The 23,577-nt window shown below is 59.6% G+C and overlaps 1 protein-coding gene across 11 annotated transcripts in view; it reads left to right on the top strand.

The window, feature by feature from the left end:
• Positions 1-21,890, top strand: part of PTPRF (protein tyrosine phosphatase receptor type F) — an 86,546-nt gene extending 64,656 nt beyond the window's left edge. For 3 of the 11 annotated variants that reach the window (XM_025856976.2, XM_073902762.1, XM_073902756.1), the window contains 22 exons: positions 938-964; positions 2,299-2,416; positions 2,506-3,084; positions 3,722-3,819; positions 3,973-4,226; positions 4,316-4,409; positions 4,994-5,209; positions 5,532-5,686; positions 8,402-8,517; positions 12,454-12,486; positions 13,224-13,321; positions 16,000-16,123; positions 16,267-16,442; positions 17,168-17,287; positions 17,574-17,728; positions 17,812-18,097; positions 18,184-18,362; positions 18,580-18,706; positions 18,926-19,051; positions 19,311-19,465; positions 19,556-19,691; positions 20,129-21,890. In XM_025856976.2, coding sequence (XP_025712761.1) covers positions 938-964; positions 2,299-2,416; positions 2,506-3,084; positions 3,722-3,819; positions 3,973-4,226; positions 4,316-4,409; positions 4,994-5,209; positions 5,532-5,686; positions 8,402-8,517; positions 12,454-12,486; positions 13,224-13,321; positions 16,000-16,123; positions 16,267-16,442; positions 17,168-17,287; positions 17,574-17,728; positions 17,812-18,097; positions 18,184-18,362; positions 18,580-18,706; positions 18,926-19,051; positions 19,311-19,465; positions 19,556-19,691; positions 20,129-20,197 — 3,441 coding nt within the window. In that variant the 3' untranslated portion in view covers positions 20,198-21,890. The remainder of the gene's footprint in view (positions 1-937; positions 965-2,298; positions 2,417-2,505; positions 3,085-3,721; positions 3,820-3,972; positions 4,227-4,315; positions 4,410-4,993; positions 5,210-5,531; positions 5,687-8,401; positions 8,518-12,453; positions 12,487-13,223; positions 13,322-15,999; positions 16,124-16,266; positions 16,443-17,167; positions 17,288-17,573; positions 17,729-17,811; positions 18,098-18,183; positions 18,363-18,579; positions 18,707-18,925; positions 19,052-19,310; positions 19,466-19,555; positions 19,692-20,128) is intronic. The other 8 variants (XM_073902765.1, XM_073902764.1, XM_073902763.1 and 5 more) reach the window with 5 other exon arrangements.
• Positions 21,891-23,577: the final 1,687 nt, after the last annotated feature.

The following is a 23,577-nucleotide window of genomic DNA, read 5'->3' as shown; positions in this document are numbered from 1 at the left end:
ATGGCCAGTCGGGACCCATTGATGGCCTCTTGCCATATTCTGTCCCACGCTCCTTGCAAGACCTTTCCAACAGAGCTTCCCAGAGCAGGAGGAACTGGGGTCAGGGGACAGAGGCCAGACCAGCACTTCGAGGGTGGTTGGGCCAGAGGACCCATGGTCCCTCTGCAGTGCTGGACACTGGCCAACTTCAGCCCTCCGGTGCCACAGGACCTCGGAAGGGACACCTCCCCCCGTTGTCCAACCAGTGTAGCTATACACACTGTGGCCTAAAGAAGAGTGTGCCAAGAAACACCAACATTGCCAGCCCTGAAACATGCCTTCCCACCGCAGTGAGATCTCAGGCACCCCCAGGAAGGAATAGCATCTGAGTGCTTCCCCTGTGCCTGTGGGCAAGGGCCCGGGCTCCACTCTTGGCATTCACACTCTCAATATCTTGCTGGCCTGCGCCCCCCCCCCGCCCCTCGCCGGCCCCGGTGCAGCTCTCTTCTGGGCTACGCTCCTGCCCGGGCCACCTGCGTAATCTGTCTCCCAACTGGGAGACTTGGGAAAGTGGAAGGAGACACTGAATAATCATACTACGACAACAGGCACGGCCAGGACTGGCCCAGGCCAGACTCTACCAGAGTGGGGTGTCTTCCCCCATGTCTGGCGGCCTCTCCCTCAAAGCACCTGTAGGTGGCGCTCTCGGGTCCCTGTGTGTCCTGGAGCCGTTCCCCCACTTCCCCATCAGGCTGTGTGCCCTCCCAGTCTCACTCCCCTCCTCAGCCCTGGCAAGCAGCATGGGCTGGGACCTGCAGATGGGGAGTGGTCCTGGGGTGCTACCTCCACGGGCAGGCCCTGTAGAGGCCCGTACCCTCCCTGTGCCCTGCCCGGGCCAGGCCCACTGCAGACAGAGTCCTTCACATCCTGTCTCCCTTTCTTTCCCTCCCGCGGTCAGTGGCGGCCAGAGGAGTCCGAGGACTATGTAAGTAACAGGTGTGCGAGCGCGGGCGAGACCTGGGTCAGGCTGGGCTCGCGGGACGCTCCCCTCCCCCACCTTCCCCCCAGCCTGAGCCGCTGAGGTCCGCGGGGCACCAGCCACATCCGGAGAAAATTGGCGTTTAGGCTCAGGCGGCGAGCTGAGCAGCGATTGGCATTTCCTCTAATCCTTAACTTCTCGCCTGTCGAGCAGCCATTTCAGGCCAGTGTTTGTGATCGACTAGGGCCTGGCCCTTGCTCTGGCCAGACGGGGATGCAGTTAAATCCGATCCTGATCATTAGGCCTTATTGATCGCTGGAGTGAAAAATCACCTGCTCCTGGGCCCAGGCTGGGAGGGAAATCTGGGGAGCCGGTTCCGGCATTGGTGCATTCTGGGGCCCCAGCCCTGGGACACCCTCCAGCTGGGGCAGGAGGGTGTCTGCGAGGGGTCAGTGGTGGCTGCAGTGGCCCCACCTGAGACTCGGAGCTGGAGGGACACCAGGGTTGGTGGTGACAGCTCTGTTCCCACCGCACGGTGGTCCCCCCCCTTCTTCCCACTCCCCCCACCCCCGTGTGGCGTGGCTTGGCCTCCTGTGGTGTTCCTCCGCATGTCTGGAAGTGATGCCTCGGCTGGAGATGGGCATAGGCGGGGCCAGCCGAGGCTGGGACACCCTGCCCTGGCTGACTCCTTAGGCCTCACCCGGGACAGCGGGGAAGTAATGCTCCCCACGGTGGGGGTTTTCTGTCCTCGTCTTTTTTCCCTGTCTCACGAGGTACTGCGAGGCATATGGTGTTCACAGAGCCCATTCCTACATGAGGTTAGACGGGGCCCTGACCTGGTCCTGCAGGGTAGCACCTTGACCCACTCCACCTTGCCTGTGGGTGTGGGTGTGGATGGCTGTATGCACGTGCGCGTGCGTGCACTGCAGTGGCCCTCTGTCTACTTACACAGGAGGAGCAGCTATAGGCTGCGTGCATGTGTGTGCCCAGAGCCGTGCAAGGGGCTCGCCCTGTGTGTCTCCTGTGCACAGACTTTGTGAGGTGTCATTCGCGGTGCAGTGGACTGGAGGAACAGTGTAGACTTTATTCTCACCTGAAAGGAAGAGGGAGCTGTCTGCTCCCAGCGTGCAGCTCCTGGGACGGGCGGGGTCCTCCTGGGCACACATCCCACACACCTGCCCTGCGTCCGGCAGCATCCAGCCTTGCACGGCCCCACCGCCCCCAGGACCTCTGGCCCCGTGTGCCCCAGAGACTCCCTGCCAGCTGAGGTCCTGAGGTGGCTGGCACGGTCTGGCCTCCTTGCTCCTCGGTGATGGGAACGAGCCCTTCCTCCTCCTCAGGAAACCACCATCAGCGGCCTCACCCCAGAGACCACCTACTCCGTTACCGTCGCCGCCTACACCACCAAGGGGGATGGTGCCCGCAGCAAGCCCAAAATTGTCACGACGACGGGGGCAGGTGAGTGAGGGGTCAGGGATGGAGCCGGGGGGCGGGGAGGGGCGGGCAGCCGGGTGGGCAGCACCAGAGCCCGGCGCGTGGTTGTTCAGTCCCAGGCCGGCCTACCATGATGGTCAGCACCACGGCCATGAACACCGCGCTGCTGCAGTGGCAACCCCCCAAGGAGCTCCCCGGGGAACTGCTGGGCTACCGGCTGCAGTATCGCCGTGCCGACGAGGCAGAGCCCAACGTCATGGACTTTGGCAAGGACAAACAGCACTTTACTGTCATCGGCCTACACAAGGGAGCCACCTACGTTTTCCAGCTGGCCGCCAAGAACCGGGCTGGCCTAGGAGAGGAGTTCGAGAAGGAGATCACGACTCCCGAGGACATACCCAGTGGCTTCCCCCAAAACCTGCGTGTGATAGGGCTGACCACCTCCACCACGGAGCTGACCTGGGACCCCCCGATGCTGGCGGAGAGGAATGGGCGCATCACCAACTACTCCGTGGTGTACCGTGACATCAACAGCCAGCAGGAGCTGCAGAACCTCACTGCCGACACCCGCCTCACGCTCTCTGGCCTCAAGCCGGACACCACTTACGACATCAAGGTCCGAGCACGGACCAGCAAAGGCGCCGGCCCACTCAGCCCCAGCATCCAGTCCCGGACCATGCCCATGGATCAAGGTGTGTGCTGCGGGCATGTGGCCGCGCCTGGGGACCTCTGCTCTCCTTGACCCACTCACCTCTGGCGACTGTGATCCACCAGCCTCTGCTGTGTGACCCTCCAGTCTCTCATGACCGTGACCACTAACCTCTAGCCAACAGGCGCCACGTTCTCAGTGTGCGACCCTTAACCTCTGCTCTCCTTAACCTACTGATCTCTGCTGTGCGACTCCAATCTCTCGTGACCTTGACCCACTGATCTCTTTTGCATCACCATTCTTGGGTGTGGGACACTACTCTCTCAAGGCCCTGACCCACTGACTTCTAGTGAACATGCTCCACTGTGCTCTGGTGTGGGGTCACAGGCTGCTTGTGACCAAATCCCACCGACATCCGGTCACTGACCAGCACCTCTGGAGATCCCGACCATGGGTCCTGTGGCATCTGCCCGGCTCGGTACTCACTGTGAAGAGGAGTTTGGGCTGGGAGCTGAGCTGTGTGATTGATTGGAAGCTGGCTGGGAGTGGGGTACCTGGCCTCTGCAGCCATTCCTGACCCCCAGCCCTGACTGGCACCTCCTCCCGGCAGGGAACCGTTCGCCCCAGCCCAGTTTCATGGCCAGAGCTGACTGCCCCCTCCCCCTCATTGTGTTCCACAGTGTTTGCCAAGAACTTCCGCGTGGCGGCTGCAATGAAGACGTCTGTGCTGCTCAGCTGGGAGGTCCCCGACTCCTACAAGTCGGCTGTACCCTTCAAGGTGGGTGAGGGCCCTATCGGGGGCTGTCCCTCCGGTCCCACGTGCGGGCGTTGGTGCCGCAGCCTCCCGGCTGGGCACGCGCACCTGCCCTGCCCCGTGGGCCCATGATGGGGAGGCTCACCTCCGTGCACTGCCTGTCCCTCCCCCCGCCAGATTCTGTACAACGGGCAGAGTGTGGAGGTAGACGGGCACTCCATGCGGAAACTGATTGCAGACCTGCAGCCAAACACAGAGTACTCGTTCGTGCTCATGAGCCGTGGCAGCAGCGCCGGGGGCCTGCAGCACCTCGTGTCCATCCGCACGGCCCCGGACCTCCTGCCGCACAAGCCGCTGCCCGCCTCCGCCTACGTAGAGGACGGTCGCTTCACCCTCTCCATGCCCCATGTGCAGGACGCCTCCCTCATCAGGTGTGCAGATGAGGCCGCGCGGGGGAGGGGCAGGGCCGGGGCCGCGAGCGTGGGCGACGACAGCCCTGATTCCCACTCTGCCCGCCCAGGTGGTTCTACATCGTGGTGGTGCCCGTGGACCGTGTGGGCGGGAGCATGCTGGCCCCGAGATGGAGCACCCCCGAGGAGCTAGAGCTGGATGAGGTGCCCGCGGATGGGACGGGGCACCACTCGTGATAGCCCCCATTGCACTGGTTGGCTGCAGCCCCAGGGACACCCCCAAATTGGAATCTCTCTCTGGCTGCTCTGGCTGACAGCCTGGGCCTCTCTGGGACTCTGAAGCGGCCCCCTGGGAGTTCTCAGAAAACTCCTGGAAGGCTTACAGAGACTCCCTGGAGGGTTTTGCCGGGAATCCCCCAGGACAGGAGAAAGCAGAGACCACTCTGCGGGTCTAGAGGCTCCTGAGCCCTAGAGACTTGGGGCAATCCCACGGGGCTGGAGTAGAACCCCCAGCATATTGGGAATTCCCTGTCCTGCTCTCACAGATGTGTGGAGCCAGCCCTCTCTGGTTGGGGTGGGGGGCAGGTGGCCCAGAGGCCCTCTTCTAACTGGGCCGGGGGGTGCTGGTGTGTGGCGTTATTCCGCAAGGACAGTGGGCCGGGCCAGGCTCGGGCCCCTTACACAGAGGGTGAGCCTTGGTCTCAGTCCAGGGAGAAGGCATCTGAGGCCACAGGCCCAGCAGTCCGTGGTCTGAGGTCAGGCGTGACTCCTGTGCTCTGCTCTGTCAGCTTCTGGAGGCCATCGAGCAGGGCGGTGGGGAGCGGCGGCGTCGGCGGCAGGCAGAGCGGCTGAAGCCCTACGTGGCTGCTCAGGTGGACGTGCTCCCCGAGACCTTCACCCTGGGGGACAAGAAGAGCTACCGGGGCTTCTACAACCGGCCCCTGTCTCCGGACTTGAGCTATCAGTGCTTTGTGCTCGCCTCCCTGAAGGAACCCGTGGACCAGGTCTGCCTTTGCCGCCTGGGCTCTCAGCACCCCGAGAGTGGGCCAGTCTTAAACACTATGAGATCCCAGACCTAGGGCTGCCCCAGGAGTCCCAGACCTGCACTAGGTTATCTCGAAAGACATCAGCTCCTAGGACCCAGGAGGTCAGACCTGATCTAGCTCTAGAGACTTAGCTGGCCAGGCTCAGGTCAGCCACTTAGGAGCCAGCCCAGCGAGCCCAGCGTAGCCCAGCCCCAGAGCCCTTCCTCCAGGTTTGGTGGGCAGAGGGTGGGGGATGTCACACTGAGCTCATCACCTGTGCTATTCCTCCACTGGGCCACAGAAGCGCTATGCCTCCAGCCCCTACTCCGATGAGATCGTGGTCCAGGTGACGCCAGCCCAGCAACAGGAGGAGCCTGAGATGCTGTGGGTGACAGGCCCCGTCCTGGCGGTCATTCTCATCATCCTCATTGTCATCGCCATCCTCCTGTTCAAGAGGTGAGTGCTGCACTCAGGGCTCCGGGGGACAGCCACCCGCCCCTGGGCTCGGAGGTCCTTCCTGGCATGGGTCATGCAGGTACAGGGCAGCCACAGCGGCCCACACCCCAGCTCCTGGGCTCAGTGGGAAGCGTGGAACAGCAGAAGCAGTGTGTGTGCACACGCGTGTGTGTTAACCTAGGTGTGACGAGCAACCAAAGCTTCACAGAGGGCTGGTTCACTTGCATCCCTGGGCACGTCTGTCCATCTGTGTCTCTGTTTCGGTGGATGTGAGCACATCTGTCTTCAAGCATCAGGACACTGCCCTCCCTGGTCTCCTACCCTCAGCACTCGCCCTGCCACCGTCCCGAGGTGACTCCCCAGCCTGGCTCTCCCACTTAGGCCTCGAGAGGTCCGGACCCAGCAGCAGGCCCACACGCCCACGGACATTCATTGGCACACGTTGATTGAGCTCCTGGGGTAACCACAGCAGCCACAGCTGTCCCAGACTCAGTGTGTCTCGAACCTTCCCCTTAACCTTCTTGCCCTGCAGTCTCTATCACAAGGGTCTGGTCCCTCCACCTAGTTAGCAGCCAGAAACCTGGGTGCCAGCCTCACCCCCCTCTCCCCTGTCACTCCGCCTGGTCCCCTCGAGTTCTGTCCTGAGGATAGCTGCATTTGCTTCTCCTCTCTCCGGAGGCTCCCCGCAAGGCAGCGCATGTGTGGGCATAGCTGGGCACCTGGCACACAGTGCTCCTTGGTTCTCTCTCTCGGGTGGTAGTAGCCACCTACTCTTGGAGCCGCCCCCTCTCTCCATCCACCCGCCAGCCTGCAAGGTACTCCCCGGAGATTTGTCATCCTCAGTTTAAAACTTTCTGGTGGCTCCCAAAATAAAACACGACCTCTATCACCTGACGATCAAACGCCTGGCTAGTCCGGCCCCTCCTGCCATTCCCGACATAGTCACTGAACTACTGCAGTCCCCCAGGCGGCCGGGGCTTCCGGCGGCCTCCACACTGCACCTCTCCCGCTCAGGCCCACCCAGCTGCTGCCGTTGCATCCTTCAAGACTCCCTTCCAGGGGCACCTGGCTGGCTCAATCAGCAGAGTATGCAGCTCTTGATCTTGGGGTTGTGAGTTCAAGCCCCTAGAACTTAATTTAAAAAAAGAAAAAAAGACTCCCTTCCCCAGACTCTGGTACCTACGAGACTCTCCTGTGTCCCCACGTCTTCCCCACATTGTCCCCCATCTGCCCCAGTGGGCACATCACGAGGCCTGTGTTTAGAGCACCCACCACACTGTCGAGCCCATAGGGTATGTTCGTGAATACTTGCAGTGAACCCAGGTTGGTCTGTATGTCTGAACTCGTCTCCACATAGCAGTTCCTTGCTCCGTGCTCCATTTCTCCCCCGGCCCTGACCTAAACCGAGAGCCTCCTTCTTGAAGAGTTCATTCCTTCTTCCCAGGGTGAACAAGGCACAGGCTTTCCCGGTCCAGGGCATGGAGACTAGGGGGTGGCCCAAGGAGTGTCCCACACACCCACTCATCCTCCTTCCCACCCCATCTGGGTCCTGAGGTCTGTCAGGAGAGCCAACCCTTGCCCGTGAGTGCCACGTAACTGCCATAAATAGGTCCCTCAGTGTCCCCCTTGTAAGAGGGCCTGAATGCTTGGCAGAAACAATGACCATTCCTTTCTTCTGTCCTTGCCTATCTTTCGGGACCTAGTAAACAAGAAAGGTAGGAGTCATTCCTTCTCTCTTCACACGCCTCCCCCTTCACATCTTATCCCTGTGCACATTTCGGGCCCAGCAGGGAGGGGCGGGGCTTTGACCAGAAGCCCCCTGGCCTGTGCTTGTCTGGTCAGCTCAGCAGGCTCCAGGGTGGGCTCTGTGACTCTCTCGACTCATACCCTGCACAGGGGACACCCCTTCCCCAGGGCGCAAGCATAGTGCAGACTTCAGTGCCCTCCCTGAGTGCAGAGACTAACTCCGAGCTCCCCAGAGCCTTCTACCAGGTTCCAGTTCTCTAGGATGACCTAAGCGCTGCAGGAGACATGTGCAAAGAGCACTGGCTGCAAGGCAGGGGGAGGTGTGTACTTTTACACACTCGTGCACACGTACACAAACACCCGTGTCCATATAGCAGGAGCAGCTCCTGGATGCTCTTCTGCAGCTAGACCCCATAGTCTGTCTCTGACCCTGTCCTTCTAGACAGGGGAGCTGAGGCCAGTGAGGGAGGACTCTGCCCAGCTAGGGTGACGCCTTCCCCGGCCCTCCCCTGCCGCTCTGGACGTTGACCCTGATACCGAGAGACAGACAGCTGGGGCCTGGCTCTCTGTGATGTTTGCGTAGCTTGTGTGTCGTTTGCATGTTTATTCCTGGTGGCTTCTGCTGCCCCAGCTGTGGCGGCCTTGGGGACAGCAGCCACTGCCCAGCAGTGACCTGCCCTCTATTGGAAGGCACCACCAGCCTTTGCAACCCCTTCCCCCTCGCTGCACTGGCCTTCCGTCCGTCCCCCAGTCCTGCTGTGACCCCCCCCCTCCCCCCCCGTGTTCTCCGTGTTAAACCCCTCTGCCCCTGACCCCCCCCCCCCCCCGTGCCCAGAGGCCCCAGGATGGGGTGGGGCAGCGGGAGGGACCGAGCCGTACACACAGGGTCTCTGCCACAGCCAGCCACGCCCCCCATCTGTCCTCGGCCTGGACCTCAGGTTCTCACCAGCTGCCCCTCTGCCCCTCCAGGAAGAGGACCCACTCCCCATCGTCCAAGGACGAGCAGTCAGTCGGGCTGAAGGACTCCTTGCTGGCCCATTCCTCTGACCCCGTGGAGATGCGGAGGCTCAACTACCAGACACCAGGTAGGGTGGCTCCCCAGCATACCTGCCCCCAGCCCAGGCCTGCAGGTCCTGGGGTTTCTACCAAGAGCCCCTGACCTCGTGCCCCCATTTCCTACTCCTGTTTCTTCTTGCTGCCCGCTCCCTGTGCCCTGTGACAGAAGCTCCAATGTGCAACAGCTGCACGGGAGCCCAGGAGCCCCAGAGCCTCTCGGGGGAGGCCCAGCTGCTTAGGCCCTGCCTCATCTTGGGTCAAGGCCTCCGAATATGAGCTAAGGACCCTCCCAGAGCCCACATCCCAGCCACAGGGTGGCCAGCGTCTGCATTTTGTCCCCTCCGCACAAAAGAGGGGTCTGTTGGTGGGAAATGCCCCATCAGACACTTGTGGTGGGATAGGGTGCCCAGACTTAACTGTGTGAGCACAGGGACCCCACACAGGGCACTCTACCTGCCCTTCCTTCTCCAGCCACTCTCCCATGGCTCTCTGGCTGTCCCTTCTTCCTAAAGTGTCACTCCCCCGCCCTCCGCCCCGTGCCCCAGGAGACACAGCTCAGACCCCTCCCCGAGGTGAAGTCTTCCAGCCTACCTCAGCCCCCACATAGGCCTGGGGGTCTCCCCTGGCTTCCAGAAGCTCTCTGCTCCTTCCACAATGACACCTCTCACCCTGGGCTAGAATGGCCTCAATGACAATCCAAGTTCTGTGGAGCCAAGAACTGTGTCTTGTTCATCGCCATCCCTTGTACTGGGCACACAGTGGGCTCTAAGGGGATGCCTGTGAAATGGACAATTGAGTTGAGTGAGTAAATTAACACACAAACAGGGCTTATGTATATGTGAGCTAGATATTAAATGGCTGCAAAACTTAACGGCTTAAAACAGCATTAGGAATGTGTCACCCCTTACAGTTTTTGTGGATTAAAAGTTCAGACCGGAGTATAGCAGGAATAGCTTGTCTCTGTTTCAGAATGTCTGGGCCCTCACCTGGAAGCCTGAGAGCTAAAACCATTTATTTATTTATTTATTTATTTATTTATTTATTTATTTATTTATTTAAATCTTATTTATTCATTTGAGATAGAGAGATACAAAGAGAGAGAGCATGAGCAGGGGGAGAGGGAGAAGCAGACTCCCCGCTGAGCCGGGAGCCCGACGCGGGGCTCCATCCCAGGACCCTGAGATCATGACCTGAGCTGAAGGCAGACGCTTAACCAGCTGAGCCACCCAGGCGCCCCTGAGAGCTAGAATCATTTAAAGCAGAGATCAGCAAACTTTGGCTCATGGCCAAATATGGCCCGCCACCTGTTCTTGCAAATAAAGTTTTATTAGAGCACAGCTATGTCCATTCATTTATATGTTATTTGTGGCTACTTCCACACTACAAAGGCCAAGTTAAGTAGCATCTACCATATGTCCACAAAGCCAAGAACATTCGCTATCTGGTCTTTATGGAAAAGTTTTCTGTCTCCTGAATTCTGAAGACTCATTCATTTATATGTTTGGTGTTGATGCTAGAGTCAGCTATGAGCCCACCTGGGGTTGTCAGCTTGTGACAGCCACATGAGGCCTCTTCACGTGGCCTGGGCTCCCTCACAGCACAGTGACTGGGTTCCAAAGGCATGCATCCTGAGAGTAAGTGCGCTGGACGACCTAGCAGGCTGTTGCAACCCAGCATGATCATATCTGTGAGGAATCAGCTGTCTAGGCTGCTGGCGGCCTAGAAGGCAGAGAAGCCTCCTCCTTTGAGAGGGGATGCCAAGCCATGTGGACATGAGTCAGGCAAACGGGGAGATGGGAGAGGGCTCCCTCCAGTGGAAACAGCACTGCGGAGGCAGCCCACGGGCGCTGAGTATCCTGCAGCATTGGAGTTGGGGTACCGAGAGCCCACAGATAAGAGCGGAGGGTAGGCAGAGGTCCACCACAGAGGAACCTGAGTGCCAGGCTAAGGGGTTTGGACTTCATCATGAGGATACCAGGGAAGCAGTAAAAGTTTTCAGCAGGGCGGGGTGCTTGGGTGGCTCAGTCAGTTGAGTACCTGCCTTTGGCTCAGGTCATGATCCCGGGGATCCCTTGGATCAAGCCCCACATGGGGCTTCCTGCTCAGCAGGGGGGCGGGTCGGCTTCGCCCTCTCCCGCTGCTGCTCCCCCTGCTCCTTCTCTCACTCTCTCAAATAAATAAAATCTCTTAGAAAGTTTTCAGCAGGGGAGCGGCAGGGTCAGAATTGTGATTTGGAGATCTCGCTCTGGCTGCTTTGTGGAAGTCAGGTTGGAGGGGAGAAATTGGGAGACTAGAAAGCCAGGGAGTGAGTGAAAGGTGCCGAGGACTTGGATGAGGAGTGTGGCCGTGGGAGTGGAGGGCAGTCTCTGGCGGTGTGAGGAGGCAGCAGGGCTCAGGCTTATGGCTGAGCAGTGGTCAGAGGGGCTCCAGGCAGCACCCGGGTCTGTACCTCCGCACTGCCACCCGCCTGAAACTGCAGACGTGGGAGATGAGCAGCATGTGGTAGTCAAAGCCAGAGTACAGAAGGGCGGGCAGCCAAGAAGGAGGTGAAATGTTGAGGTGGCTGAATGAAGAGTAACCAGGGAGATCAAAAGGAACGGCCAGAGAGGAAGAGTACGGGAAGAGTGGGGTGTCCCTGAAGCCAAGGCCGGGCGGGGCTGGCTGTACACCCAGGGGATCGTTGGCTTTGGCTGTGGCGACCGTGGAGAGAGCATGGTGGCCAAGTCCCGGGGGCAGAAGCGTCTCGGCGGGGTGGAGGGGCAGTGAGTGGGGAGTGAGCAGGTGGAGAAAGCCCTTTCGGAGGCCAGGGTGGGCAGGACCACAGCAGGAGGGGAAGGGTGCGGGCTCGAAAAAGGATTTTTCTTCTTACCAATGTGGAAGTTGTTTACAGATGGTGGTCCTTCAAGTGAGCGTTTGAGATGCAGGGGTAGTGATGCTCGCCTGTGGGGCAGGAACCCAGAAGCCAGCTCTAGACCCCGGCCTGGGTGTGGGGCTGTGGTGTAGCCCAGAGGAACAGTGTGGGGATGCCTTCCTGAGCTCCAGGCCCGACGAGGACGGGAGTTGGGGGGAGCTGGTGTAAGGGAACGTGCTGCTGGAGCTCTGGACTGGTGGCCCCGGTTTTCTCTGTGAGGAGAAAGTGGTTAGAGCATCAGGGAAGGTGTGGCCTGGGTGTGGGTGCTAAACAGGCAGGCCTGGGAGGATTGCTGAGCCGCTAAGGGCCCAGGATTGGCTGCAGGGGCTGGAGGGAAATCACAGGGGTCTGAGAAGAAAGGAGTGATGAAGAAGGTGTGCACAGATGGGGTAAAGGTCAAGTGCAGAGGGATGGGGTTGTCCAGAAGCAGCCAGCCATGAGTCACCAGAGATGCAGAGCTCAAGCAATAGAGGTTGCCAGTGGGGAGAGGCATCCCCATGGACACGGCGGTCCCCGGACTGTTGAGAGAACCGGGGACCAGGAGGGACATAGGGAGGGATCAGGGGCATGGCGAGTTTTCTTCTTATTTTTTTTAGTTTGGCAAGCTTTTTTTTTTTTCCTCCTATAATTTAATCTTTATTCTGAAAATTCTTCAAACCCACAGAAACTACAGTCGTCATTTGCGTAACCTTGTGCAGACTGACCCTGTCATTTCTGGCCATACGTGCCTCATCTCTCTATGTGAAGGCACACTCCCCTTTCGCCTAATCATCTGAAAATAGCCAAGGTCAAATTTTGATACCAGAGGGGATGAGGGTCGGTTCGGATCTAGAATTTGGTCTTAAAAAGAGGCCCCCCCAAGGATGCCCAGGGGGTTGGGAGCGCTCCGCTCCGGGTGGGAGATGGGCCAGCATTCCTCAGGAGGGGGCATCTGGGGGACCTCTGGTGGGGCCACTGCTCCCGCTCTGTCCTTCCACGTGTCCCCTGAACCGGAGAAGGTTGATGGGCTTTCTTCCCTTGCCCCGCTATTTTTTTGTGTTTTCTTTCTCTGCAGGTTCCAGTGTCCCCAGTTGCCCGAATATCTCAAGTTAGTTTTCTGAGTTCGGGGGCTACTCTGGCTTCTGTGTCTGTTTCCTCCAACTTTTTCTCACCCCATCGCCTCCCTCCTTTCTCGACCCTTCTTTCCCTTCTCTCCCCACAACTTCCTTCAGTCCTCTTTTTCCTCCCGCTGGCCCCAGCCCTGTCTCTCTACCCCTGTTGCCTCCAGTCCCCGCCCGACACCCTGCCGGGTGCCTCTCCTGTCTCCTGTCTCCCCATCTCCCTCCTTATTTCTGCTTTTCTCTCTGGGTTCTTCCGTGTCACTCTTCCATGTCCACTCCATCCACGCGCTCGGTGTAGAGACCACGTCACTGAGTCTCCCACAGTGACTGGCGCCAGTGAGGGGCAGGAGGGCTGCCCACAGGCAGGGCCCGTGGGCCAGGTGTGCAGCTACCCCGAACCTGGGCTTCCAGCCCCAGCCCGGGAGGAAGGAAGCCTGGTATCCCTCTTGAGAACCCGCCAGGCGCGGCCCTGGTGCCCCCCACCCCCCAGGCTCACACGCACACACGCGCTCACGCACACACGCTGCCTCCATCCTCTCCTGCCCTCCGGCCGCTGTGTGCCCCACCATCCCTGTCGCTGCATGTGCTGCTGTCCCCATGCCACCAGTGCCGAGTGCTCCATGGTCACACGTGTTCACATGTACGCATCACATGCATCGGGGCTGTCTCCACCACCCGGCGCTCGCCTCGCCCTGACTCCTCCTGGATGTGCCCCCTCCCCTAGGTATGCGAGACCACCCGCCCATCCCCATCACCGACCTGGCGGACAACATCGAGCGCCTCAAAGCCAACGACGGCCTCAAGTTCTCCCAGGAGTATGAGGTGAGACGTCCTTACCCACTGCCTTGCGCCTGGCCCGGGCCCCAGCTGTGGGTGGGGGGCTCCGCCCTCAGGGCAGAGGCCTGGCAGAGGCCCTTTCAAGCACCCCACGTCTGGACACTCAGACACGTGCCCACATGCTAACAGAGGCAGACAAAAGGTCGCTCCTGCGCACACTTGGATCAGGAGGAACAGCTCATTTATCAAGAGCTAACCGCAGACGAGACCAGGCTAGGCCATTTGCATGCGTCCCCTCCTTCTGTCCTCCTCGCAGTATGAAATGGTATGGTTATCATCTCATCTTACAGATGAGGAAACTGAGGCTCAGAGAAAGGAAGTGACTTGCCCAAGGTTAAATAGCTGGTGTGTAGTGGAGCAGAAGTCAGACTCAGGCCTGCCTGACAGCCTGTGGCCTGCACATGCATGCCCTCACGTGCAGTCTCAGGGCAACATGGGTCACAGAGCGGGGAATCGGGGGCCTCCAGGCTTGCAACTCAGGCTGCACGAACCTTCCTGCTCACGGCCCTCCATGCGCTCTCTTCACTCTGGTCTTGACTCCTACCTGCCCCCTGCTGGGGCCTCCAACGTCCCGGCTCCAGGGGCCTGAGGGCGTGCAGGTGGCCCAGCCGGGGAGGGCTCTGCTAGAGAAGGAGGTGATAAAGGAGAGCCCCCTCTCCTCTAAGGAGCACACCCAGAGGTGGTGTTCTGCCTCAGCTCCTTTCCTGCTGCTGCCCCTGCCCCCAGCCCAGGCCTGGCCCAGGACTCACCCTCAATCCGTAATGGATGCACAGGTGACTGGTGGGCTGGTACCGCCCAGCCTGTGAGTCTGCTCCCTCTGGTCAGATGCCCACCGTCAGCTGTGTGTGGTACCCTGGGGTCCCAGGATTCCCCTTCCGAGGGCTGTGGGCCAGGTTTCTGCAGAGGAAATTGAGCTTGGCAGGCAAATTGATGAACATGCCTGCTGTGAGGAAGGCATGTCACCTCTCTCTGCAGAGCACCCGCGGGGGCCTGCTTTGCAGTAAGGCCCTGCTGGGGAGGTAACAAAGTTGGTGAATTGTGCTCCCTGCTTTCACTTCCCTCACTGGCCCGGCGGGCCTTCCGTGGTCTCTGCCCACACCCGTCCGGTCCCCCATCCCACCCCTGCCCTTCCTTCCTTCCCACGAGACCCTGCACCTCACTGTCCAGGCTCACAGTGCTCTCCCCTCTCACCTTCTGCCCACCTCTGTCGTCCGGTGTGAGCTTTCCCTCCTCCAAGAAGCCTTCTCTGCCTGCCCGGGCCTGCTGTGAGCTTTTCCTCAGCCGGGATCCCGTAGCTCTGTCTCCTTTTATGGTCAGTCAGTCGTCACACGGTGGAGCACTTACCCGTGCTCAGTGCTGGGGATGTGGAGACGTCAGGCCGCTCAGGCGGTGGGGAGGCCAGCTCAGACAGATAATCGATGCTGAGTACAACAGTTGCGCTCCATTAAACATGACAAAATGTACAGAGAAAGTAGGCCGACAGCACCAAGGCAGGCTGAGGGGTGGGGTGTGCTGCAGGGTCTCACGGAAGCAGAGCCTGCTGTCCTGTGGAGAGTTAACAGGCTGGCGCCAAAACACGGAGGGCATCGTGTGCTCCGCTGAGAGCTTTGGGCTATATCCTTCTGTAAAACAGGGATGGCAATAGAGCCTGCTTCCATGGGAGGGTGAGGGGAGGAAACGTGCGAAGCGCTTAGAACAGTGCCAAGCACACGGTGGGCTCTCGCTGAGACTCCACTGTCATGGTCTGTGGCCGTGAGGAGCCGCGGGAGGCGTTGAAGCAGGAGAATGATGATCAGATCGGCACTTTCTGAGGATTTTTCTGGCTACAGGACAGAGAGGGTCAGAGTGGGGCGAAAGCGAAGAGACGGGGAGATGCCCAAGTCCGAGCGGGGCGGCCAGGCTGAGAGGGCGGGGAAGCACAAGGACATGGTGACCGAGGGGACGGGAGCATAGCGGGGTTTTTGAGGCTGACTGAGGGTTCTGGCCGGGGTTTGGGGGTGAACGGGTGAAGGTGCCTTTGACCGAGACGGAGTTCCAGTGGCAGAGCCGGGTGTGGGGGGAAGCCAGTGATCTCTGCTTATTAGCAAGGGGTGAGATTGCAGGGCCCGTGGGGCCCCCCAGGTGGGGCTGCCCAGGAGGCTGCTGGCCATTCAGCTCGGGTGCTCAGGGAGGCCGGGCTGCAGCTGGGGTTGCGGGCAGCTCCAGCAGGTGAGTGCAAGACCCTACGAGCAAATGAGGGCCCCAGCAAGGTTGTACTGCAAAGAAGGCCCAGGAACGAACCCCGGAGGAGTGCTGGGCCCTGCCCACAGGAAGGGCAGGCGGAAGGAGAGGAGACAGAGAGGGAACGGCCAGGGAGGTAGGAGGAGAGCTGGACAGGGTGATGCAGCAGGTGCCCAGAAGCCGCAGCGGTGTCGGGTACAGCATGACCCAGGTAGCCATGGCTCCATCTTGGTCTGTATTCATTTCATGAGTTGGGGGCAGGGCTGGAGGGACTGTCCCCTGCCCGCATCCGACCCCGACAGCTCTGCTGGGCAAGGGGATTTGGTGCCATGGTCAGAAGGGCCCCTGGTCCATGGGGGCACCACCTGGCAGCCCAGGTCTTGGGGGCAGTAGGGAGACCCCAGCTCTTTGCCTGCTGTATCTGCCTCCTCCATTTCCTACAGTCCATTGACCCTGGACAGCAGTTCACATGGGAGAATTCCAACCTAGAAGTGAACAAGCCCAAGAACCGCTACGCAAATGTCATTGCCTACGACCACTCCCGAGTCATCCTTACCTCCATCGACGGTGAGCCGAGGGCAGCGCCCCCTCCCGCCCCCTTGCCGGCGGGGGCGACACTTCATCCCAGGAGCCGCAGGGGTGCGCCAAGGTATGGTGGGCTGGGCGGGGGTTCGGGGATAATGCTCTCCCGTGCCCCTTCCTGTTCCCAGGTGTCCCAGGGAGTGACTATATCAATGCCAACTACATCGATGGCTACCGCAAGCAGAATGCCTACATTGCCACGCAGGGCCCTCTGCCCGAGACCATGGGCGATTTCTGGCGGATGGTGTGGGAACAGCGCACGGCCACTGTGGTCATGATGACACGGCTGGAGGAGAAGTCCCGGGTAGGACCATGCGGGGGCCTTCCCACCAGGAGGTGGGGTGGGAGACACTCAGGCACCAGGTGACTTCCAGGCACCTTTTCCTGTCTCTGTCAGAAGTTCCCCCAAGGGACGCACCAAGTGCTCTTGTCTTTTTGGGGTGTTCTCATGCTCCCCGGCTACTGGGTATTCCTGGGATGTGGCCCGTTCCCTAGACGCCGGCACGCTCCTCGGATCTTAATATGTTGTACCAGATGTTGTCGTTTTCCAGGAATGTTAATATGTTCCCCAGTTGCTAGCATGTTCCTGGGATGTTCACATGTTCCCCAGATGCCAGAGTGTTCCTGGGGCATTAACACATCTCCTAAGTTAATTAGTGGGAAGAGCTGCTGTTATCTGCTTTCGCACGGCAAAGCATCGACTGGAACGTAAAATTTACAGAGCTTGAAAATGGCGCATAAACGTTATGGGTAAATTTGGCAGAAAATGTGCCTGGTGCGATCTGGTCATGAATAAATAATTTTCAATTACGGCCCTCATTCTCCCAGCTGGGGCAGGGATGGCAGCGTAGCATGAGAACCTGATGTGGTTTGGTGAGGGGCTGGCATCACAGACCTGAGAGTTCAGGGCTAGGCTCCTTGCGGCCAGGTAAGCTAGACCTTCCGCCCTCCTGCCCCGGGGCCCCCGCCTAGCCGAGCCTTTGGGTACTGCTAAGCACCCTTGCACCTGCCCCACTCGTCGCTCTGTAGGTGAAGTGTGACCAGTACTGGCCGGCCCGGGGCACCGAGACGTACGGCCTCATTCAGGTGACCCTGCTGGACACAGTGGAGCTGGCCACCTACACTGTGCGCACCTTCGCGCTCCACAAGGTACGGCCCTGCCCCAGTGCTTGTCCCCCACCCAGGCCCTCTCCAGAAGTGGTCTGAGCACAGTGTCCTGGGGATGGGTGAGCGAGAACTTGGCGCTGGAAGTTGGGGCTCAGAGGCATGTGAGCGCCCTGTGGCAGCCAGTGCCATGGGTGGGATGACCAGAAACAGCGCCTCAAGCTCCTTCAGGCCGCCTCCTTGGCTTCTGAGTCCTGTCAGGGGTCCTGTCCCGAGTCTGTGGCAGGCATGCTTGCCCCATCCCATCGTGTCTCCGCACTCTGCTCCCCAGAGTGGCTCCAGTGAGAAGCGGGAGCTGCGTCAGTTTCAGTTCATGGCCTGGCCAGACCACGGGGTTCCCGAGTACCCCACCCCCATCCTGGCCTTCCTGCGGCGGGTCAAGGCCTGCAACCCACTCGATGCAGGGCCCATGGTGGTGCACTGCAGGTGAGAAGGGGCTGCCACCGAGGGGTTGGTGGGGGTGGGAGGGGGGTTGGACCTCTGCCCCAAGCCAAGCCCTTGTCCTGCAGCGCGGGCGTGGGCCGCACGGGGTGCTTCATCGTGATCGATGCCATGCTGGAGCGGATGAAGCACGAGAAGACGGTGGACATCTACGGCCACGTGACGTGCATGCGATCACAGCGGAACTATATGGTGCAGACCGAGGACCAGTACGTGTTCATCCACGAGGCACTGCTGGAGGCCGCCACGTGTGGACACACAGAGGTGCCTGCCCGCAGCCTGTATGCCCATATCCAGAAGCTGGGCCAAGTGCCTCCTGGGGAGAGTGTGACCGCCATGGAGCTCGAGTTCAAGGTGGGCTCAGGGGCCTGGACTGGGTCACGGGGATGTTCCCCCCACCACCAAGAAGCCAGGCCTGACCAGCCCATCCCTCTGTCTAGTTGCTGGCCAGCTCCAAGGCCCACACATCCCGCTTCATTAGCGCCAACCTGCCCTGCAACAAGTTCAAGAATCGCCTGGTGAACATCATGCCCTATGAATTGACCCGTGTGTGTCTGCAGCCCATCCGTGGCGTGGAGGGCTCGGACTACATCAATGCCAGCTTCTTGGATGGCTATAGGTCAGCATGCCTGTGACTGCCCACCACGCTCTCCGGGAGCCTAGGCCTGCAGCTGGCTAGCTGGGGGCACAACAGAGTAGGGCCAGCCCAGAAGATCAGAGTGGGCTTCCCGGAGGAGGGGTAGGCGATCTGAGTGGGACTCCCAAGGGATTAGGCAGTCTTGGGGAGACTCGGGGCAGCAGCACCTCCAGCATGTCCAGTCTTCTGTCCACCCCAGACAACAGAAGGCCTACATAGCCACACAGGGGCCTCTGGCAGAGAGCACCGAGGACTTCTGGCGCATGCTATGGGAGCACAACTCCACCATCATCGTCATGCTGACCAGGCTTCGGGAGATGGGCAGGGTGAGCCCACCCCCCCGCCCCAGGGCCCTTCCCGCACCTGGGAGCACACCCACCACCTCTGCGTGGCTCTCTCCCTTCACACCCAGCCTCCCCTCAGCAGAGCCTCAGACCCCCTTCTCACCACCTGCAGCGTCCTGCCCCAGACTCCTCTGAAACCTGGAGCTCTCCTTCCCTCCCTCCTCCCTACCTGCTCATGGGGGCCGGGCCCTTTGTCCACAGGAGAAATGTCACCAGTACTGGCCAGCAGAGCGCTCTGCTCGCTACCAGTACTTTGTTGTTGACCCGATGGCCGAGTACAACATGCCCCAGTACATCCTGCGTGAGTTCAAGGTCACGGACGCCAGGGTAAGTGGGGAGAGGGGAGTGCATATGCTTGCATGAAAGCGTGTCTCTCATGTTGCCCGCGTACGTGTGGGGTGGTGCCCTGGCTCAAGCTGCAGAAACCTGAGGTGAGGGTGTAGGTGTGGGGCATGAGCACCTTTCCCGGGGGCCTCGGGTGTCAGGATTTCACGGGTACGGACCTGTGTCGTACTGCCTATCTGGCCTGGTAGGGCTGCAGCGTGAGGTACAAGTGCTAACCCTGTTCCCAACCCGCCTCTTCCAGGATGGGCAGTCGAGGACGATCCGGCAGTTCCAGTTCACAGACTGGCCCGAGCAGGGTGTGCCCAAGACGGGTGAGGGCTTCATCGACTTCATTGGGCAGGTGCACAAGACCAAGGAGCAGTTCGGGCAGGACGGGCCCATCACGGTACACTGCAGGTAGGGCTGACCCCGTGGAGGGCTGGGGGAGGGTGGGGGGCCCGTGGGCCTGGGGGGCAGGACCCCTGATCCAGTGCTGTCCCTGAGCAGTGCTGGCGTGGGCCGCACCGGCGTGTTTATCACTCTGAGCATTGTCCTGGAGCGGATGCGCTATGAGGGCGTGGTCGACATGTTCCAGACTGTGAAGACCCTGCGCACGCAGCGCCCAGCCATGGTGCAGACGGAGGTACGCGGGCCCACTGGCTGGTGTGTTAGCCCAGCTCCTCACCTGCACGAGCTGCCAACATTTACCGTTGCTCTGCCTGAGACGCTAGGGTAGGAGGAGTGGAACATGCTCCTCCTTCCCGCAGCTCTGCACTGAGCACCAAGCAGTGTGCCTGGTTCCCGGCTAGGGCTGGACAGCAGCCTTTATGGGGTGCAGGGTCTAGGAGCAGATAAACATGATGGGGGTGGCCGGGGGGAGGCAGGTAGGTGCAGGGCAGTGGGAAAGGGGGAGAGCTGAGCCTTCAGAGGCCCCTCCAGGTTCTCAGGACACCACCTGGGGCCGACATCTGGGGCTAGCACCTGCCCGGGGCCCCCTGCTGCAGTGGGAGTGCCCTTGGCCAGTGTGTCGGGAGTATCCACCCCCACGGGCTGCGGCTGACCAGCGCCCTGTCCCGGCAGGACCAGTACCAGCTGTGCTATCGTGCGGCCCTGGAGTACCTTGGCAGCTTTGACCACTATGCAACGTAACTAGCGCTCCCCTCTCCTCCGCCGCCCCTGCTGGGGCTCCGGAGGGGACCCAGCTCCTCTGAGCCATACCGACCATCGTCTCGCCCTCCTGCACAGATGCTGTTGCTGGCAGAGCACAGCCCACCGGGGTCACAGCGTTTCAGGAACATTGCCACACCAAATGGAGAGCCCGGAACACCCCTGGGCGAGTGGGTGGGCCGGCAGCCAGGTGCCGTGGCCCGTCTCTGTCCACCAGGCCCGCCCAGAGCCTGCTTCAAGCTCTCTGTTCCGCTGCCGCGTTTCTCATGCTTCTTCTCATGGGGTGGGGATGGGGGCAAATCTCCTTTTTTATACATTAAGTGGGGTAGACTGAGGGATTCTAGCCTCTTCCCTCTGGATTTTCCTTTTGCAAATCCTTAATTACAGAATGGGCCGCTGTGGGGGGTTGGGGTTCAGTTGTTTTCTTTTTTGAGTTCACTTTGGATCCTTTTTTTTTTGTATGACTTTTGCTGCTGAAGGACAGAACATGCCTTCCTCTGTGTGGAGCTGGGGCCACCAGGCTGAGTGGAGGCCCAGCCGTGGGCCTGGGAGGCACCACTGATCTAGCTGCTCTTCCAGCCCTTCAGATGAGATCCTGTTTCAGCCAAATGCGGGGAAACACGACTTTTTTTCTTTCCTTTTTAAGTTTTGTTTTGTTTTTCCTTCAGAGCCTTATTTGAGGCGCCACAGACCGTGGTGGGCGGGGAGGAGATAGGAAACACTCATCTCCAGTTGTCTATTCCCGTGTGTGTGTGTGAACATTCACAGCCCAGAACCACAGACGTGTCTCGGGGAGCCTGGCAAAGGCGTTCCTCATCGCCATCGTGTTTGCAAAGGTTAAAAAATGCAAAGACAAAAAAACAAAACAAAACAAAAAAATCCAAAAAAAAAAGCCAAACCCACCAAGAAAAAAAAACCAGAATCATCCCCCCCGGCCTCTGCTTCCAACCCCCAAGAGAATAGGTGGCCCCTTGTGCCTGGGCTTCCCAGGGGAGCTGCCGGGCTGACCTCTGGGCCCACAGAGCCTTGCTTTCGTCCCCAGCATTGCGGTATGGCGTGGTGTTGGTAAGCTGTGGATCCGGCCGTGTGGCCTCGGTGATTGACACAGGTCAGGGTGTGTACCACGCCCCGCACACCTCAGGGCCGAGCAGGGGCACAGCTGGCCCTTCGGGTCCAGGCCAGTGGGCCTGGGAGCACACGTCTGTCCTCAGAGCAGGGGCCAGATGATTTCCCTCCCTGGTTTGCAGCTGTCTTCAAAGTCCCTGAGAGTCGCTCTTTTCCACTCTTTCAAGATGCCCTCATAAACCAATGTGGCAAGACTACTGGACTTCTCTCAACGGTACTATAATCAATCCTTATTCTCTCGGCTCGCTGAGGGGCAGGGAGAGGGCCTCTGGGCAGCACTATCTAGGTAGGTAAGTGGGGGCGGGGAAGGGTGCATAGCTGTTTTAGCCGAGGGACGTGGAGCAGACGTCCCCAGATCTAGCTAGGCTCAGTCAAGATCAACAATCCAGGGTTGGTAATGTTGGATGAAACATTCATTTTTACCTTGTGGATGCTAGTGCTGTAGAGTCCACTGTTGTACACAGTCTGTTTTCTACTTGTTAAGAGAACTACGGCATCGTTGCATAATTCTTGATGGTAATAAATTTGAATAATCAAGATTTCTTACAAACCGGGCCTCTGCCTCAGCTCTTTCTGGAACCAAAGAGTGAGCTCTTGTCAGTTCAGTACCTAGGGGTAGATTCTGGAGATTTCCTGCTCCGAAGGAGACAGTGAGGCTGTCCTGAGTATGTGTGGCAGGTGGGGCTCCCAGCATGGTGCTCACTTTCTGAAAGGAGCATTACGAACCCTGAAAACCAGACCCCAGTGTGTATCAAGAGCAAGCCACCTGGGACCCCAGCTCCCCAGGCAAAGAGCAGGCGATTTGCCTCTCTTCACCCCCCCCTCCCCTCCCCTTCCCTCGCCACCTCCCCTGCTAGGAGGACAGAGATGGCACGTGCCGGTGGAGGCCAGACGGATGGAAATTGGTTAGTGAGAACTTTCGTCATCCCTGTGACATGGCTTCTGGACCCAGCGTGGCCATCCGACCCCCAGACACACAGCAGCGTGGGCTCAATCAGACCAGTCCTGCCAGCTGTTGAGCCATGGAACTTCCCTGGGGCACAGAGACAAATAGGACCCAGAACAAGTGGGAGAGAGAAATAAGTCAGCAGTGACCAGGTTGTTAATGCTGTGACAAGCCCCACACGGAGGGGCGGTGGGTACACTGAGGCAGCACCAGACCCTGCAGCGGGATCAGTGCAGGCTTCCCGAGGAAGGGACATCAGCTGGCTTCTGAGCACTTCATAGGGGTGAGCATTCACTTTTAAAAAGATGGGAAAGCATTTCCAACAGAGAGCAACTTGTACAAAGGCTTGGAAGCGTGAAACGGACGGACAAATAAGAGGGACTGCAAGGGGTGCAGTTCGGGGGGCAGTGAGGAAGGCCAGCTGGAAGCAGCCAGATGGCGCGGCTAAGGGGTTTCAGTTGACGTGGAAGGGGTGCAGTCCCGGGCAGGTGAAGTCCCTCTGTCACGTCCTGCCGCCCCCACCTCGGGCCTCGCCGCCCTCCGGTGTTGGCAGCTTTCTCCTTGGGGGCCATGAGTGCCCAAGGCCTGGGATTTGGGCTCCCCAGCACCTTGGTCAGTGCCTGGCCTATTTCTAACTGTTTAGAAAAATGACATCATCCTCACATTACTGTTGATGGTACTAAATTTGAGTGATTGTTTACTAAATAAAAGAACAAACCATCAAACATCTCCAAGTGAGGGAGAAATATCAGATTGTCACTTGAACAAGAGCACGAGAACTGCCGGGCAGGCTCTGCACAGAGTACTTTAGGTCATGATCACTAAGCCTCAGAAAAACCCCACTGAGCGGACCCTCTCCTCTCCACTTCACAGACGGACAGGACTAAGGCTTAGGTGGATTCATTTGTCAAAGACCACAGGGCAGGTGAGCGCCAGAGCTGGGACCCGCACATGGTTATGTCCGCCAGAGTCTCTGCCCTTCCCCTCGCCCCATGTCAGCCCCCCTCCCCTGCCTTGTCCCCCCAGTCCTCGGGGCCCCCCATCACAGTGTGTAGCACCCCATCCACTCAGTTTCCTCCCTCACCCCACATTCAGCTAATCAGCAAACCCCGCCCCCTCGGCCTTCTCGCTCACCTGTTCGATTCTCTGCATTTCCCCTGCTGGTGCCCCCACACCACCTTCCCTTGCCTGGACTGCTGCCCTGCCTTCTACCTGGTCTGCCTACCCCTAGCCCTGCCCCGGCCAACCCATTCTCAGCACAGCAGCCAGAAAGTCTTCCTGGGGACAGATG

Source organism: Callorhinus ursinus, unplaced genomic scaffold (assembly GCF_003265705.2).
Source record: "Callorhinus ursinus isolate GAN/ISIS: 27379988/994484 unplaced genomic scaffold, GSC_fseal_2.0 scaffold18, whole genome shotgun sequence".
In the NCBI taxonomy this organism is placed as follows: Eukaryota; Metazoa; Chordata; class Mammalia; order Carnivora; family Otariidae; genus Callorhinus; species Callorhinus ursinus.
This window is presented reverse-complemented; position numbering and strand designations above follow the sequence as displayed.